Genomic DNA, 18,771 nt, shown 5'->3' with positions numbered 1-18,771 from the left:
CTGAAAGGAATGAGCATTTCCTTCCTCTTTTACATTAACATGCATGACACAGTTGACTTGATGCAAGATAACCATTAATATAACACAAGTGTAAGGATCTGTACACCAGTTTGGGACCATGTTATTTGTCCGTCAATAAACTCATTATTCGACACCAGACAGCTGAGGTTTGCAGCTACAGTGTCTCACAAAGTATTCACCCCCCATGGACTTTTCCACCTTATACCGCATGAAAACACGATGTCAAAACGTCATTTCATTAGGATTTTTTGACCCTGATCAACACAAAATGTCAATAATGTATCAGTACAAAATAAAATTGGGACGAATTTTCAAAAATGTCTTTATTAGTTGAATGGAATCACATAATTATTTGAATGGAGTCCACCTTGGTGCAAATAAGTTGTTTCACATGATTTTCTCATGAAGAGATCACCAGAAGTTGTGGGAGACCAACACTGCACATCATCCAGATAACTTAATTCCTACTATGAGAGGTGACCCAGTGAAAACTGTGTGGTGGACTACTGTAACGGGAAAACATAGAGCTAATGTTTTAAATTACAGGTTGGTTCATTTGCTGATATACTTGTACAGTCTAACACATTAAGATACAGTCTAACACACTAAAAATGCTTTTATGAACAATATACAGGAAGCTATTTTCAAATTTCCAGGTGGAAGACTATTTAGCTACAAGCACTACTCACCTGCACTACTACTCTCTTTGTCACCAGACTCTCATGTAGAAAACACTGCCATTCAATTACCAATCTTAAAGCATTAGTCAAGAGGTAATCAGGAAGTTGGCTTGAATAAAAAGGGCAGCAGGTCAACTCTCTGTTGTTCTGCAACAATGGATGACAACATCAAAGAGAGGCAGAGGAAGAACAATAATCTCTAAGGAGATTTGTGACACTGTACTTGACCATGTTCTTGTACTTGTTGTGACAATGAGGGAAGCAGGGCTGAGAGTACAGACAAACCTGAACTGCTTTTACTGTTAAACGGTAATTTAGTGTAAACCTCTGTCTACTATGCCGACTATCAATTCTTCTGTACTCCGTATGAATCAGCACATGAAGAATAATACGGGGAAATTACATGAACATAAAGATTGTAATCATATTCTATTAAATATTTTTAATTGTAAATGTTTTCCATACACTACATCAAATTGAGACACCAGTTGATGATAGTAGAAGTAGTCATTATGAACAAGTTAGTCAAAAACAACCTCATTCTTTTAGAGAAACCCTTTGAAGGACAATAATTCTGGAAAATGGCATCTTCAAAAGTTTAGAGACATTCAGAAAGAAAGTGAAAGACTCTGGGCCAGGTTTAAATATATTCTTTTAATCTATTGTAAAAAATGTAATCCAAATGAAACTTGGGTCAAGTTAATTTCCGTTTTAACCTGATGAGCACAGCAGTGTTCTGTGTTTGCAGCTCCTCCCCGTCACCTGCCACCGTTACGCTTTCACATCCCGATACGCATGAACGCACCCAGCAATCCAGATCCCAATCACCGGAATACTAAACACCTGCGCCCTGTTTGCCTCTCTATTCAGCCTGTGCTCTGCCTCCACTCCAGTGTGAGGTATTATTCCTAGTGGACCTGCCAAGCCGTTGTATAACGCATTGCATTTGCCTGTTGACTCCCAGCCTGTTGTTCTCTCCCTTCCCGTCCTATCTTGTTATCTAGAAACCTGCATCCTGACCTGTCAGCCTGCCCCTTGGATTCTCCTACCGTCTAACCCTGCCTGTACGGTTGCCATCGTGGACTGATCACCCGGTAGTCCAACCTGCCTGCCTGCTTCTGGTTTCTCCTCTCTGTCTATTCCTGCCTTTGCCGTTGCCTTTGTGGTCTGATCTCCTGGTTACCGAACCTACCTGCCCGTCTCTACCGTTTTTTGCTCCTGTCTACTCCCCTGTATGAAAATAAATTGACAGTTGCGTTTCTGCAATAGGAACCACACACCCCTGGTCTATGTGTTCATTACAGACACAATGAATACTGCAACTATCAACATTGATTTGCATGGTTAACTGTCTTTTATAGGTACAGACCATTTGTTTATACTAATATAATTAAAATGAGTTACTTTTATAATATAATAAGTATGATTTTGCACCATATTTGGCATTTTTCTGTAATAAATATGTCTGCCTGAAATCAGTGAACAAATCAATAGCACGTGGTCCAGGAACAAACAATATTTAATTCTGTTATCATTATTATCCATATCAATCTCTAAAGAGCTAAAGGAATATGTGAATGGCAAAAATCACAACAAAAGCTGAATCATAATCAAACACATTTGATACATACCTAAACAGAGAAGAACATATATAATGTAATTTATTACAACAGATGTTTGCATAGAACATTGTCATTACAAGGACAAATATATCAACTACAGTATATAGTCTAAAGTTTGAATTTGTCTGGAAACACTGTGGCAACACAGTAAGACAATAGAGACTTAGCTTTGGTGCCATAGTCCATGTTTTGTGGTGGTTCTCTTCAGTCCAGGTTCTGTGGTGGTTCTCTTCAGTCCAGTTTCTGTGGTGGTTCTCTTAAGTTCTCATAAATAGATGACTCAGCATATATGTGTTGGTTGGTCAATGTGGGGGTCTGCAAGAAGACAGAATGGAAGACCCACCATAAAAATATAATAATATGTAAATGCACACACACACACTCTAGCATTGTGGAGTAGAAACCTGAAGGTATATTCTCATCTGGTTTACCTTTTGTATCACATGTTTACTACCTGTTCATACTAACAACTTCTCCTGGACTTGAACCAGAGTCATATGTGACTGACATTGTGCACTAGACACTTTTAGGGTGAGTGTGGACAGAGAGGAAGAGAGGAAGATCACATGGCAATAACACAGCCTGTCACTCAGTGGAGGAGAGGGTTGTTTTACCCTCACAGGTAACAGGGACCGATTGACTCTGATACCTCCTTAAAACAAGATGGTGTCCTTTATTGACCCATCATACCTAATGTCAGCAGCTCTCCCATTTATTTAATGGGCCTACTGTACCATTCCAGTTCTGTCATACAGTAGGCTGCTGCAATTTATGTTCATAGGCTTGACAAATAAAATCACTAGTGTTGCAACAAAAAGTGCTCTAGACAACAACTGTAAAACACTAGAACTGTAAAACAATACAACTGTACATGTCAACACATCAACCGTAAAAAACTACAAATGTAAAACACTACAACAGTAAAACACAATACCTGCAAAATATTACAACTGTAAAACACTACAACAGTAAAACACAACAACTGTAAAATATTACAACTGTAAAACACTACAACAGTAAAACACAACAACTGTAAAATATTACAACTGTAAAACATTACCACTTTCTGTGTGTCATAGTCAAGTGATATTTTTCTTATGTTCAGAGTTGTGTACATTTTTTGGATCAGGGTGGACAATGTGGGGAGAAATATGTCAAGATAACAATAGAGCCAGACTGTGTAGAGAACATTGTTGTCATCAGTGTAACTGATATAATCACCTGTGGGTTTGTTGTAGCATCACTTCCTACTGTAGATCTCCTGTATAGAGGGACAGAGCATGTTATGCTGTCTACTGACATCTAGTGGTTATTAGTTGTACTTACAGTCCCTGATATACTTGACCATCTGTCTAGGAAATACTGACCTCCTCATGGTACAGTAGATGGTGACTAGAAGAACTCCAACAGTCAGGACGGCCCCCACTGTAACCACGGGAACCCAGGGAGACAGGAGAGCATGTCCTATTTCTATATGAGGAATGGGAATATAACATAGAGGAAACCAGGGAAATATAACAGAGGAAACCAGGGAAATATAACAGAGGGAACCAGGGAAATATAACAGAGGAAACCAGGGAAATATAACAGAGGAAACCAGGGAAATGTAACATAGAGGAAACCAGGGAAGATTAAACAGTGTTGAGACAGGTGTTTGGGAATGATCTTTGTGTCTTTGTATGTTTAGAATGACAATGAATGTTCTCATTTACTACTATATTTCCTGTAGTCTATTTAAAATTCTTGGAGAATAATTCATGTGTTTTATATATAATAATATATGCAAATATTGATATTAGTACTAGTTTTTGTAATAGTATATGGTCTAGTATTTTGTATTCTCACAATCACTTCAAGCATAGATTTCAGCATGTTTGTACAATATTACCTGTGACAGTCAGAGTTGTTCCAGAGAAGCTGTACCCCCACTCTCCATAATGTGTTTTAAATCTGAACTTGTACTCAGCAGAGTCAGTCTCTCTCAGGTCTGTGATTCTCAGAGTACAGTCACTCACATTATCTCCAAGGTACTTCACATGACCTGAATACTCTGGCAATGAACTCAGGATAACAGGCCTCTCGTCACGTCTCTCTTGGACATACAAGCTTGACCAAGAGAGTGTATGATTATTTGGATATTGATACTTGCAGGGAAGATCCACTGTTGAGCCCTTCAAGGCAGAGATTCTCTGATGGGTGTAAGTCACACTGAAACAGGACTTACCCAGAATACCTGAAATATTAAATTACCCTGTCAATGTCTTAAAATAATTTAACAATTGCTTCTAAATCATCTGATCTAAATCAAAATCATGGATGATAACAATGCATGTCAGATGAAAAACTTTAAAAACGGAATGTGGATCCAGACTTACAGACTACAGGAGAGCGGAGACCCTCAGAACCATTTACAGCACAGGAGTAACTGTGTGTATAATAACTGATATCAGTGTATTTACAGATGGTGGAGTCGACAAGACGTTGTCCGTTCTTGTACCAGATGTAGGTGTGGTTTTGGTTGTCAATCAGACTACAGGGGTCGTTACAGGTCAATATCACTTTCTGTCCCCACACTGGGTTGGTGGGAGACACTGTCACTTGGCTTGTTTGTCCGCATTTTGTTGCCATAGTTCCTATTTGTGTGAATGGAAACCACAGACGACTGTCACTCAGTGAGATGAGAGAAGTACTGAAGTTACATGGAGAAGACAAACAGATGCTGTCAATAAACATAATCCTATTTTTACAAACAAATGTGTTTTACAAACACTTGAATTGTTGGATACATAAAACATGTGCATAAAATAATGTATTAGTTTATATATTATGTATTGTATGCTTCTTGAATTGCTGGCATTTAAGAACTGCATTCGCAATTGCTTGCTTCGATCAGACAATGGAATGAATTGAACCCGTGACTGAGTCCTTACTGTACCTGTTACAGACCAGATAACAACCACCAACACACTTCCTGTTGTTCTCATCGTTGTATCTCCTTGTAGTCTTAGAGACATAAACAACAACACTATATAACTGGTAAATGAATACACTAAATACAGTGCCTTGCGAAAGTATTCTGCCCCCTTGAACTTTTCGACCTTATGCCACATTTCAGGCTTCAAACATAAAGATATAAAACTGTAATTTTTTGTGAAGAATCAACAACAAGTGGGACACAATCATGAAGTGGAACGAAATTTATTGGATATTTCAAACCTTTTTAACAAATAAAAAACAGAAAAATTGGGCGTGCAAAATTATTCAGCCCCTTTAAGTTAATACTTTGTAGCGCCACCTTTTGCTGCGATTACAGCTGTAAGTCGCTTGGGGTATGTCTCTATCAGTTTTGCACATCGAGAGACTGAAATCTTTGCCCATTCCTCCTTGCAAAACAGCTCAAGCTCAGTGAGGTTGGATGGAGAGCGTTTGTGAACAGCAGTTTTCAGTTCTTTCCACAGATTCTCGATTGGATTCAGGTCTGGACTTTGACTTGGCCATTCTAACACCTGGATATGTTTATTTGTGAACCATTCCATTGTAGATTTTGCTTTATGTTTTGGATCATTGTCTTGTTAGAAGACAAATCTCCGCCCCAGTCTCAGGTCTTTTGCAGACTCCATCAGGTTTTCTTCCAGAATGGTCCTGTATTTGGCTCCATCCATCTTCCCATCAATTTTAACCATCTTCCCTGTCCCTGCTGAAGAAAACCAGGCCCAAACCATGATGCTGCCACCACCATGTTTGACAATGGGGATGGTGTGTTCAGGGTGATGAGCTGTGTTGCTTTTACGCCAAACATAACGTTTTGCATTGTTGCCAAAAAGTTCCATTTTGGTTTCATCTTACCAGAGCACCTTCTTCCACATGTTTGGTGTGTCTCCCAGGTGGCTTGTGGCAAACTTTAAACAACACTTTTTATGGATATCTTTAAGAAATGGCTTTCTTCTTGCCACTCTTCCATAAAGGCCAGATATGTGCAGTATACGACTAATTGTTGTCCTATGGACAGAGTCTCCCACCTCAGCTGTAGATCTCTGCAGTTCATCCAGAGTGATCATGGGCCTCCTGGCTGCATCTCTGATCAGTCTTCTCCTTGTATGAGCTGAATGTTTAGAGGGACGGCCGGGTCTTTGTAGATTTGAGGTGGTCTGATACTCCTTCCATTTCAAAATTATCGCTTGCACGGTGCTCCTTGGGATGTTTAAGGCTTGGGAAATCTTTTTGTATCCAAATCCGGCTTTAAACTTCTCGACAACAGTATCTCGGACCTGCCTGGTGTGTTCTCTGTTCTTCATGATGATCTCTGCGCTTTAAATGGACCTCTGAGACTATCACAGAGCAGGTGCATTTATACGGAGACTTGATTACAAACAGGTGGATTCTATTTATCATCATTAGTCATTTAGGTCAACATTGGATCATTCAGAGATCCTCACTGAACTTCTGGAGAGAGTTTGCTGCACTGAAAGTAAAGGGGCTGAATAATTTTGCACGCCCATTTTTTCAGTTTTTTATTTGTTAAAAATGTTTGAAATATCCAATGAATTTCGTTCCACTTCATAATTGTGTCCCACTTGTTGTTGATTCTTCACAAAAATTTACAGTTTTATATCTTTATGTTTGAGGCCTGAAATGTGGCAAAAGGTCGAAAAGTTCAAGAGGGCCGAATACTTTCGCAAGGCACTGTACATCCATTAAGAAGCAAACATGAACAGATCTGTCTGTAGTACTGGCTATGTCCCTGGGGTGACTACATCAATGTGTTACAACAACAGGAAATGGAATTGGTTATTTTAATTTTGGTGGTGTTTTTAAACCCCCCTGTTTGTTCTCTCATGTAGTGTTCTGGGGACACGTTGGAACTGTGTTGCAGCTGACATGTATTTTTGTTAAGAGGATGTGTCTGAGCTGGAACAAGGAACAGGTTGACATTGGCTCTTTGCATCCAGCATCTTGTGTCCCAGAGGCGTCGCTAGGATCACAATACATTCTGGACATAGCACAGCCACCCGCCCCGGCCGGGACAGAAAGTATGGGGTTTTGAATGTACACGCGGAAAATTTCAATGTACATGCTAACGGGCTACCCATCTACATTGTCATAATGCACAATCAGAATTATTGATGAATAGATCAGGGGCTATTTTTATTTTTGTTATTATTTTTGGTCAATTTAAAATCCGGGGCTATTCATAAAATATCCGGTGCTATAGCCCTGGACGCCCAGGCCTAATGTCTGAGTCGGAATATGGAACAGGTTGACATTGGATCTCTGCATCCTGGATCTCGTCTCCTGTTCCCCTTTTTGTATGTTTGTACGTGATTGATTGATTTTAAAATAAAATGGACAACATTATCAACCAATGTATGGAAAAGGACAATGGAATTCTCTTAAAATGGTTTAAAATGCGTTGATATATTCTAGAAAATGGAAACATATGGACAACCATGCCATGAATAAAGTGTATAACAGTTTTTGTTGGGTGTTTTGGTTTCAGCTTCACTATGCCTTCTCAACCCAGATCACCCAAAGAACCTAACACATTCTATATTTTTTTGTACACACAGAATTATACATATTGCTTAAAATCTCTATTCTCTGAACCCTGACTAGAGTATTGAGTCCATTAATTACCATAATCTATAGTTTGTCACTAAAATCATGTAAAACATACTTACATGCAGAAGGGTAGAAGACTTGTCCTTAAGGTCAGTTAACTTGCACTGGACATGTATAGAAACAGGATGTAACTGGGTAAATGACACATTACATGTCAGAGTATAATTAGCTGAAGGAAATGGCAATTTCCTGCCTCTCACATTAGCATGAAAGACACACAGTAACGTGCGGTGAAATCTTGTCATGGGTAGGCTGTGACCTATCTTGTGGCATATACAGTGCCTTGCGAAAGTATTCGGCCCCCTTGAACTTTGACCTTTTGTCACATTTCAGGCTTCAAACATAAAGATATAAAACTATAATTTTTCGTGAAGAATCAACAACAAGTGGGACACAATCATGAAGTGGAAATAAATGTATTGGATATTTCAAACCTTTTTAACAAATAAAAAACTGAAAAATTGGGCGTGCAAAATTATTCAGCCCCCTTAAGTTAATACTTTGTAGCGCCACATTTTGCTGCGATTACAGCTGTAAGTCGCTTGGGGTAAGTCTCTATCAGTTTTGCACATCGAGAGACTGAAATCTTTGCCCATTCCTCCTTGCAAAACAGCTCAAGCTCAGTGAGGTTGGATGGAGAGCGTTTGTGAACAGCAGTTTTCAGTTCTTTCCACAGATTCTCGATTGGATTCAGGTCTGGACTTGGCCATTCTAACACCTGGATATGGTTATTTGTGAACCATTCCATTGAAGATTTTGCTTTTTGTTTTGGATCATTGTCTTGTTGGAAGACAAATCTCCGTCCCAGTCTCAGGTCTTTTGCAGACTCCATCAGGTTTTCTTCCAGAATGGTCCTGTATTTGGCTCCATCCATGTTCCCATCAATTTTAACCATCTTCCCTGTCCCTGCTGAAGAAAAGCAGGTCCAAACCATGATGCTGCCACCACCATGTTTGACAGTGGGGATGGTGTGTTCAGGGTGATGAGCTGTGTTGCTTTTACGCCAAACATAACGTTTTGCATTGTTGCCAAAAAGTTAGATTTTGGTTTCATCTGACCAGAGCACATTCTTCCATATGTTTGGTGTGTCTCCCAGGTGGCTTGTGGCAAACTTTAAACAACACTTTTTATGGATATCTTTAAGAAATGGCTTTCTTCTTGCCACTCTTCCATAAAGGCCAGATTTGTGCAGTATACGAATGATTGTTGTCCTATGGACAGAGTCTCCCACCTCAGCTGTAGATCTCTGCAGTTCATCCAGAGTGATCATGGGCCTCTTGGCTGCATCTCTGATCAGTCTTCTCCTTGTATGAGCTGAAAGTTTAGAGGGACGGCCGGGTCTTAGTAGATTTGCAGTGGTCTGATACTCCTTCCATTTCAATATTATCGCTTGCACAGTGCTCCTTGGGATGTTTAAGGCTTGGGAAATCTTTTTGTATCCAAATCCGGCTTTAAACTTCTCGACAACAGTATCTTGGACCTGCCTGGTGTGACCTCTGAGACTATCACAGAGCAGGTGCATTTATACGGAGACTTGATTACCAACAGGTGGATTCTATTCATCATCATTAGTCATTTAGGTCAACATTGGATCATTCAGAGATCCTCACTGAACTTCTGGAGAGAGTTTGCTGCACTGAAAGTAAAGGGGCTGAATAATTTTGCACGCCCAATTTTTCAGTTTTTTATTTGTTAAAAAGGTTTGAAATATCCAATGAATTTCGTTCCACTTCATAATTGTGTCCCACTTGTTGTTGATTCATCACAAAAATTTACAGTTTTATATCTTCATGTTTGAGGCCTGAAATGTGGCAAAAGGTCGAAAAGTTCAAGAGGGCCGAATACTTTCGCAAGGCACTGTATGTTCATATATTCATTCAGTTAATGTAGCAACCCAAGTTCATATCAGGCATCATCACATCGCTGCCAGCGCCTGCATACAGCAAAGTCAGTCATTTGTGAGGCTAATGCACAATCAAATCTAATAATCAAATTAATGGACACATCTCTTATGACTTATACAACAAATGTTTTGTGCGGTAAGAAAGGGAGGCGGCGCGGTGTCAGCGAACTGACAAGCAGCCTAGTCACTCCTTCAAAATGCGCAAACACGCACAGACAGCCACACACACACACTATTGGTCTGGCGACGGCGCACCAGGATTAAAAAAAGAGAACTACAAAACAGCATTTTAACACACAAAATGCACCATAATCGCAGATAGACATACAGTACAAATGTGGCAGAGGTGACAGCGCACCAGGGTATGGAAGAGAGAACATTTTGGTGTCAGCGCACAGCAGGCCTAGCCCACCTTCAGACAACACACACAAACCAATATAAGGGTTTTTAAAAATAATAAATAAATGAATAGTTTACGTTTTAAAGGGGGTATAGTTTTATTTGTAGACGAAGTCCATGCGTCTATCCCCCTGGACAAAGATGTCAATTACTTTGTTGTAAAAGTCCACTTTGTTTTGGGTGTATTTCTCAATTTCATGAGTCTCTCTTTTTCAATGGAAATAAGAGCCAAGGAGGAAAGTCTGTTCTGCTCCATTCTGTTACGGCTGTAGGTTTTTATGCGCTTTAACGCAGAAAAGCTCCTCTCCACAGATGCGGTAGTAGATGGTATTGTTAAGACCAGCTTCAAAAGTCCACAGCTCTTTTTTCTTCATAGGACAATGTTGAAAATATTTTAAAGTAATTCATATCCATAATATCTAACGGTTCACAGCCGTTGAACTATTGAGAGCGAGTGGATCACGTGACATGAAGCAAGCTCGGTCTCTGCCTCCCTACGTTAACTACGTTCTATGGACCAAAGAGGCACTGCTAACCTCTGCCTCAATGGCCATAGCCTTGAATTTCCTGCATGAAACAATGGTTTTTAGGAGCAAACAGTGGCAAAATGAGTATATGTATTCCTGAACATTTTTGTTACAAAAATTTATATTTGGAATAAAATAAATGCAATTAATAATGCGGTGAATTAATAAAGCTCTTGGAATTAATAAATGTAATGTCAACATTTCCTTTGGTAAGGCACTGCCTAACCTGCCTACCCTGACCGCACGTCCCTGATGACACAGTTCACTCAATGCAAGATAACCATTAATGTAACAAGAGTATTTATCTGTACACCAAATTGGGTCCACGTTATTTGTCCATCAACAAACTCATATTTCCACACCAGACAGTTGAGGTTTGCAGCTACAGTATCTCTCAAAAGTATTCACTTCCCTTGGACTTCTCCAAATCATATTTCATGAAACCATTAATTTAATTAGGTATTTTTGGAAAAAAAAGTAAAAAATGCCAAAGTGCAAAATAAAATCTGCAAAAGTTTCTAAAATGTCTTCAGAAATCCCATAATTAGTTGAATGGAGTCCACCTGTGTGCAAAAAATATGTTTCACATGATATCAGGTTAACCCTACGTGCCCGCTTGCTGGCACTACAAAGAGGCACGCTCTAATTCATTTCCAACGAAAGCCAGCGAATCACGATGACAGTGGGCAGAGCTACTCTCAGAAACAAAAAATCTCCCAGCGACAGTTGAGATATGTTCAACTTTATGCTAATATCCAGCAAGCGGCTGGTGACAGAGTTCGGCGACTACCAATGTCAGGGCAGAAGCTTCCTCTAGGTTGTTCTCATGGATGGATCTTAACAGAGGCCGTCTTACCAGTGTGAAGCTCAGTGTGGTGGTACAGAGCGGAAAGCTCAGACTTCAACTTTTCCCCGTTTCCTAGAGGCCATAGTTTCACCGCACAGTCAAGCTCAGATGTAGGGAATGACAGGACAAATTGTGGGAAGAGCGAGCTGTCAACCAGCTTGGCAGCGATCAAGTGGTCACTTTGTGAAAACCTCTGCTCCACCTGGGAGATGACTGTGTCGCATGCCTCCTTCATCACCGGCGCTGTATTGGTTACTCGTCGGCCTGGCTTGTCTGTTCCATCGTGAACGGTGGCAGCCCATTCATCAGTTTGCTTCCACATATTCTGGACATTCTCCTTGAAATGGGTGAGCTCACCGCTAATCCCAGATGCATTGATGCTCCGTTTTTGCAGAGTGTTGTATAAAACATCAACTTCTGGCATAAGGAAGAAAAAATAATCCAGCAGCTGCAGAAAAGCTCGGCCCCAGAGTTTTTTTGACAGGCCGTACGCCTCACTTATGGTGGCCTCATCCCATCCTGGTTGTGTGTATATGTCCTCCATACACAGGAGTAGCACAGTGCATTTTTCCCAAACTGCATTGACAGTTCTACTTTTAAGGTTCCATCGTACAGTGGGTGGCCTTGGAATGCATCTCTGTGTTGCCTCAGCAAGTGCCGCAACATGTTTTGGAGCGCCAGGCAAAAAGGTGGCAAAAGCAGTTAAATCTGGAAAAAACACCTTCAGGATGCTCATCCTTGCTGAACAAAGTTACTGCAAGATCAGGTTCAGCTGGTGAGCATAGCAGTGAACAAACTGGGAATGTGGTCTTTTTCATTAGCGCCTGTACCCCTCGGACGTTTCCACTCATTACAGCCACACCAACTCCAAAAACCTCTCTGTCACTGTATTGTCAGATAACATGTATCACAACACAACCACCATTTGTGATTTACAGTAGATATCAGTTGTCTCATCTGCCTGTATGGCAATAAATGATGTCTCGTCCACTTGCTTGGCTATCTCCTCCCTGTACACTTCATACCTACAGTCTAACAGTTCATTTTGTACAGTGCTAGATGTCCCTTTGAAGATGGGCTGAGCGTCATAGTGCCTCTGAATTCTAAAATTAGCCTCACGCATAGTCTAGAAAATGTATCTGAATATTCCAGGATTCAGGGAGTCCACCGACTCGTCGTGTCCCGCAGTGCAGTTTCACATTTTCCACACAGTTTAATACGTTATGATCCCACTGAGAACGTACAGTGGGGAGAACAAGTATTTGATACAATGCCGATTTTGCAGGTTTTCCCATTTACAAAGCATGTAGAAGTCTGTAATTTTTATCAAAGGTACTCTTCAAGTGTGAGTGATGGAATCAACAAAGAAAATCCCGAAAATCACATTTTCAAGTCATTAATTTGATTTTCAAGTAATTAATTTGCATTTTATTGCATTACATAAGTATTTGATACATCAGAAAAGCAGAACTTAAATTTGGACAGAAACCTTTGTTTGCAATTACAGAGATCATTCGTTTCCTGTAGTCCTTGACCAGGTTTGCACACACTGCAGCAGGGATTTTGGCCCACTCCTCCATACAGACCTTCTCCAGATCCTTCAGGTTTCAGGCTGTCGCTGGGCAATACGGACTCTCAGCTCCCTCCAAAGATTTTCTATTGGGTTCAGGTCTGGAGACTGGCTACGCCACTCCAGGACCTTGAGATGCTTCTTACGGAGCCACTCCTTAGTTGCCCTGGCTGTGTGTTTCGGGTCATTGTCATGCTGTCATTGAACGTCATCTTGAACTTCTTCCATTTTCTAATAATTGCGCCAACAGTTGTTGCCTTCTCACCAAGCTTCTTGCCTATTATCCTGTAGCCCGGCCATCCCAGCCTTGTGCAGGTCTACAATTTTATCCCTGATGTCCTTACACAGGTCTCTGGTCTTGGCCATTGTGGAGAGGTTGGGGTCTATTGAAATGTTGAAATGAACCTATGATAAAAATTACAGACTTCTACATGCTTTGCAAGTAGGAAAACCTGCTAAATCGGCAGTGTATCAAATATTTGTTCTCCCCACGGTTGATCTTTTAGACCAGAGGTGTCCAACCGGTTCCGTGGAGGGCCGAGTGTCTGCAGGTTTTTGCTCTCTCCTTGTACTTGATTGACTAATTAGGTCAGTAATTGGCTTGTTTCTAACTCCACCTGGTTGTGTAGGTCTGAACTGGGAACCAATTTATAGGAAAAAACAAAAACCTGCAGACGCTCGGCCCTCCGTGGAACCGGTTTGACACCCCTGCTTTAGACCAATCAAAATGATTATAAATTAATTCATTTTTAACATTATTATTTTCTCACATAGAGAGAGTCTTCAGGGCTATATGGTTATACTAACATTGTGAAAACTGCTCATCTTTCGATCCTCATTATTTCTTTCTTCCAAAATTAATTCTTTCTTCACTAAGTCAGTGGCATTAGCTGACCTTTTTTTTTTTTAACTGCAGACAGCTTATGTTTACAGCTACGGAGTCTCTCAAAAATATTCACCACCTTGGACTTTTCCACATTATACTGCTGTGAGGTGCGAGGGGACCCAGTGTGTAAAAGAATTGGCAAAAATATAAACAAAATGGAGAACCAACTCTTTGTCTTCTTTTAATGACAAGGCAAAAACGCAGCACCACACGGTGAAACGAACAGACACTAACTGGTGAGGTGCGAGGGAAAACAAGGAACTTAAATTGACAGCATAATTAATGAAGAGGAGCTGGTGTGTATGTTTGAGGTGCGCTTGCTGCCATCTTCTCCTGCCGGTGGTTAGCACGCTGGCGAGGTGTACCACTGGAGGGGGAAGGAGAGGACATGCAGCGCCACGCGGAGAAACGTTCACAAATGCAATAAAACATGATATCAAAATGTATTTAATTAGGTATTTTTGACCCTGACCGTGCCACAGGGAATATTTAAATGGAATATATCTGATTGGTGGAGGTTGCTCAATCTGAAATGGCCTCTACAACTTAATCACCCGATAACGTGAATCTTCAGGGGCAGGGATTTGATCCAACTCCAGATGTGAAATACTACATCATGGATACTTCTCAGAAAGCACTGTAAATCTCCAGAGGAAGTTGTCCACAGTCTCCATTTCTGTTTGTTAGGATTATAGAAATATTGGCTAATAAAATCAGATGAAATCATTTAAATCAAGGCGTTACATACGAGGGCTTAAAAATGAATATATGCTGAGGATATAAATTGCTGTTGTTCATTTAATTTGACACAAACAATTGTAAATGTATTTCATATCTTACTGAATCTCAGCCAAACAACTACATTTCTATTGGACAAACACATAGTTTACTCTTCCTGATGGCCAAGCAGACAAGCCCCAGCTTTGAGAAAACCTATTCACTTTAACCCTGTAATGTGATGACTTGATCACCGGGTGACAGCACTGGGACAGTTGAATTTTACAGCCGTATACTGGACGTCCTCTTCCTGGGTTTGGGGGTGGAGGGAGTTGGGCGGTGGAGTACAGGGGCACCACCTGGTCTCTGGAGCGAGTGATGTGAACACTGGCGTAGTGGAGGTCAGTCTGGTCGTTTGAGGCCATTGTCTGCTCTGCATTAGAGGCCATGGGCATGGAGGTGTTGTCATAAACAGGAGCAGAGTCCCTCTGACAGGGAGAGAGGACATCACGCCCAATAAGACCTGCAGGCTTTTCCACTGGTTCCAATTGTAACAGGCAATTTAAACATGAGCTAATCAACATTAAAGAAAACAAATACAAATACTATTTAAACCCACCTGTCTATTGTCCGCTGAGTCAGTTGTGTGATTGGTGGAGGACTTCTTCCTGTTTTACACATAAATATATGAATAATTACATTCATAATGAATAAATTAATGAATGAATGTATAAGAGATTGATGCATAGATGGATTTATGAATTTCAGACAGATGAATGGATTAATGAATTAATTAATCCAACAATATTAAATGATGGGTCTTAGATGCTCACCTGAACCACACAAAGCCAGAGAGACAGAGGATGAGAACCAAAATAAATACTATGAATCCTATAATTGCAGGCAGACCCAAGGGTTTAGTCCCTAAAAAAGCATTTTTATGTAAAAAAAATATTATCCTTAGCAATACTATAAAACTGTATAAAATGTGATAATGATTTTTTTGTAAAAAGAGTTATACATTTTTTTCTTTTGAAGCATCAGGTTGTTGGATGTTTAATTTTTTTGTTAATTTACTTGTCTTTCCCTTAAGGTAAATACACAAATAATGACAACAATACAGTGACATTGTAATAACCTTTACCCTCTCATTGATCAACAACACAGTCACTCTATCAGATTCCTACCATGATGTCATCATCTCTTCACCAATACACACATAGATTAGGTGTCAGCTTGTTTGTACAATATTACCTGAGACAGTCAGAGTCGTTCCTGGGAAGCTGTACCCCCACTCTGCAATTTTTTTGTCAGCAAACTGTGTTTTAAATCTGAACTTGTACTCAGCTGAATCAGTCTCTCTCAGGTCTGTGATTCTCAGGGTACAGTCACTCATATTATCTCCAAGGTACTTCACACGACCTGAATACTCTGGCAATGAACTCAGGTTTGTTGGCACCACATCACGTTTCTGTTGTACATACCAGTACATTTCTATGACTGTGTGGTTATTTGGATGTTGGTATGTGCAGGGAAGATCCAATGTTGACCCCTTTAAGGCAGAGATTCTCTGATGGGTGTAAGTCACATTGAAACAGGTTTTACCCAGAACACCTGAAATATACAAGAATCCTGTCAATGTGTTTAAATAATTGGACATTTGTTTTAAATCAGCTGATCGGCACTGGAATAATTGTTATGGATAGTAACAATGTAAATCAGATGCAAAACTTTATAAACTGAATGTGGATCCAGACTTACAGACTACAGGAGAGCGGAGATTCTCAGAACCATTTACAGCACAGGAGTAACTGTGTGTATAATAACTGGTGTCATTGAATGTCCAGATGGTGGAATTGAGAAGACGTTGTCCATTCTTGTACCAGATGTAGGTGGGGTTTTGGTTGTCAGTCAGATTACAGGGAGTGTTACAGGTCAATATCACTTTCTGTCCCCACACTGGGGTGATGGGAGATACCCTCACTTGGCTTGTTTGTCCACATTTTATTGCCATAGTTCCTATTTGTGTGAATGGATACCACAGACGAATGTCACTCAGTGAAATGTGGGAAGTACTGAAGTTACATGGAGAAGACTAACTGACATTGTCAATAAATACAATCATATTATTCCAAACAAATGTGTTTTACAAACACTTTGTAGGATACATAAAACACATTTTCAAATGTTTTACACACATTAAAATACATTAAAAAAAGACACTAAATCATATATTAGTTGGTATGTTATGTGTTGCAAACTGTTGCATTTTGACATTTAGTAATTGTACTCACAACAGCTTTCTCTATTCAGAGAGCCTCAGAAAATAAATGAGTTCAAACAGTGACTGAGCCTTTACTGTACCTGATAAAGACCAGATGACAACCACCAACACACTTTCTGTAGTTCTCATTGTTGTTTCTTCCTATAGGCTTAGAGACATAAACAACAACACTATATAAACAGTGAATTTATACACTCACCAAAAGGATTATTAGGAACACCTGTTCAATTTCTCATTCATGCAATTATCTAATCAACCATTCACATGGCAGTTGCTTCAATGCATTTAGGGGTGTGGTCCTGGTCAAGACAATCTCCTGAACTCCAAACTGAATGTCAGAATGGGAAACGAAGGTGATGTAAGCAATTTTGAGCACGGCATGGTTGTTGGTGCCAGATGGGCCGGTCTGAGTATTTCACAATCTGCTCAGTTACTGGGATTTTCACGCACAACAATTTCTACGGTTTACAAAGAATGGTGTGAAAAGGGAAAAACATCCAGTATGTGGCAGTCATGTGGGCGAAAATGCCTTGTTGATGCTAGAGGTCAGAGGAGAATGGGCCGACTGATTCCAGCTGATAGAAGAGCAACTTTGACTGAAATAACCTCTCGTTACAACCGAGGTATGCAGCAAAGCATTTGTGAAGCCACAACACGCACAACTTTGAGGCGGATGGGCTACAACAGCAGAAGACCCCACTGGGTACCACTCATCTCCACTACATATAGGAAAAAGAGGCTACAATTGCATGAACTCACCAAAATTGGACAGTTGAAGAGTGGAAGAATGTTGCCTGGTCTGATGAGTCTCAATTTCTGTTGAGATATTCAGATGGTAGAGTCAGAATTTGGCGTAAACCGAATGAGAACATGGATCCATCATGCCTTGTTACCACTGTGGTGGTGGTGGTGGTGTAATGGTGTGGGGGATGTTTTCTTGGCACACTTTAGGCCCCTTAGTGCCAATTGGGCATCGTTTAAATGCCACGGCCTACCTGAGCATTGTTTCTGACCATGTCCATCCCTTTATGACCACCATGTACCCATCCTCTGATGGCTACTCCCAGCAGGATAATGCACCATGTCACAAAGCTCGAATCATTTCAAATTGGTTTCTTGAACATGACAATGAGTTCATTGTACTGAAATGGCCCCCACAGTCACCAGATCTCAACCCAAAAGAGCATCTTTGGGATGTGGTGGAACGGGAGCTTCGTGCCCTGGATGTGCATCCCACAAATCTCCATCAACTGCAAGAATGCTATCCTATCAATATGGGCCAACATTTCTAAAGAATGCTTTCAGCACCTTGTTGAATCAATCCACATAGAATTAAGGCAGTTCTGAAGGCGAAAGGGGGTCAAACGCAGTATTAATATGGTGTTCCTAATTAATATGGTGAGTGTATATTCAGTTAGCACCATCTAAAACTACAGACTTGGTCGTGTAGGAGTCTTCATCTGGTAAACATTTACCTGTAGCAAACAATACATAACATGTACAGCATTTAAACCTATTGGAGAGTTCATCCCTCTATGAAACACACATTAAAAGAACAAACATCAGTGCTGTAAATCCAACGGAAGTCATTCTTCTACTTTGTTGAATTTTCCATCCTCACACCTGGTTTGTCTGATCAGATGGGGCTACCTTGACCCCCACTGTGTATGTCTGTTCTTTTCAGGAGGCAAAGAGG

General features: G+C 40.4%; 1 protein-coding gene and 1 pseudogene across 1 annotated transcript; both read right to left on the bottom strand.

Annotated features, from left to right (window-relative positions):
* Positions 1-2,284: 2,284 nt before the first annotated feature.
* On the bottom strand, positions 2,285-5,391 carry LOC117594878. The gene is made up of 6 exons (XM_034294303.1): positions 5,259-5,391; positions 4,699-4,956; positions 4,212-4,556; positions 3,691-3,793; positions 3,545-3,584; positions 2,285-2,638 (listed from the first exon to the last, which is right to left on the bottom strand). Exons 1-6 carry the CDS (start codon positions 5,335-5,337, stop codon positions 2,555-2,557), a joined length of 909 nt encoding a protein of 302 aa, XP_034150194.1. The 5' UTR covers positions 5,338-5,391; the 3' UTR covers positions 2,285-2,554.
* Positions 5,392-8,435: 3,044 nt separating this feature from the next.
* Positions 8,436-17,875, bottom strand: LOC105012074 (annotated as a pseudogene).
* Positions 17,876-18,771: the final 896 nt, after the last annotated feature.

This window comes from Esox lucius, chromosome 9, assembly GCF_011004845.1.
Source record: "Esox lucius isolate fEsoLuc1 chromosome 9, fEsoLuc1.pri, whole genome shotgun sequence".
In the NCBI taxonomy this organism is placed as follows: Eukaryota; Metazoa; Chordata; class Actinopteri; order Esociformes; family Esocidae; genus Esox; species Esox lucius.
This window is presented reverse-complemented; position numbering and strand designations above follow the sequence as displayed.

Bases quoted from the DNA above. Each gene is read 5' to 3' on its own strand.
- LOC117594878 (XM_034294303.1), bottom strand. From the start codon at position 5,337: ATGTCTCTAAGACTACAAGGAGATACAACGATGAGAACAACAGGAAGT. The intron at 3,794-4,211 runs GTAATATTGTAC...TTCCTCATATAG, and splicing joins AACAACTCTGACTGTCACAG to AAATAGGACATGCTCTCCTG. The intron at 3,585-3,690 runs GTCAGTATTTCC...CCCTCTATACAG, and splicing joins ATCTACTGTACCATGAGGAG to GAGATCTACAGTAGGAAGTG.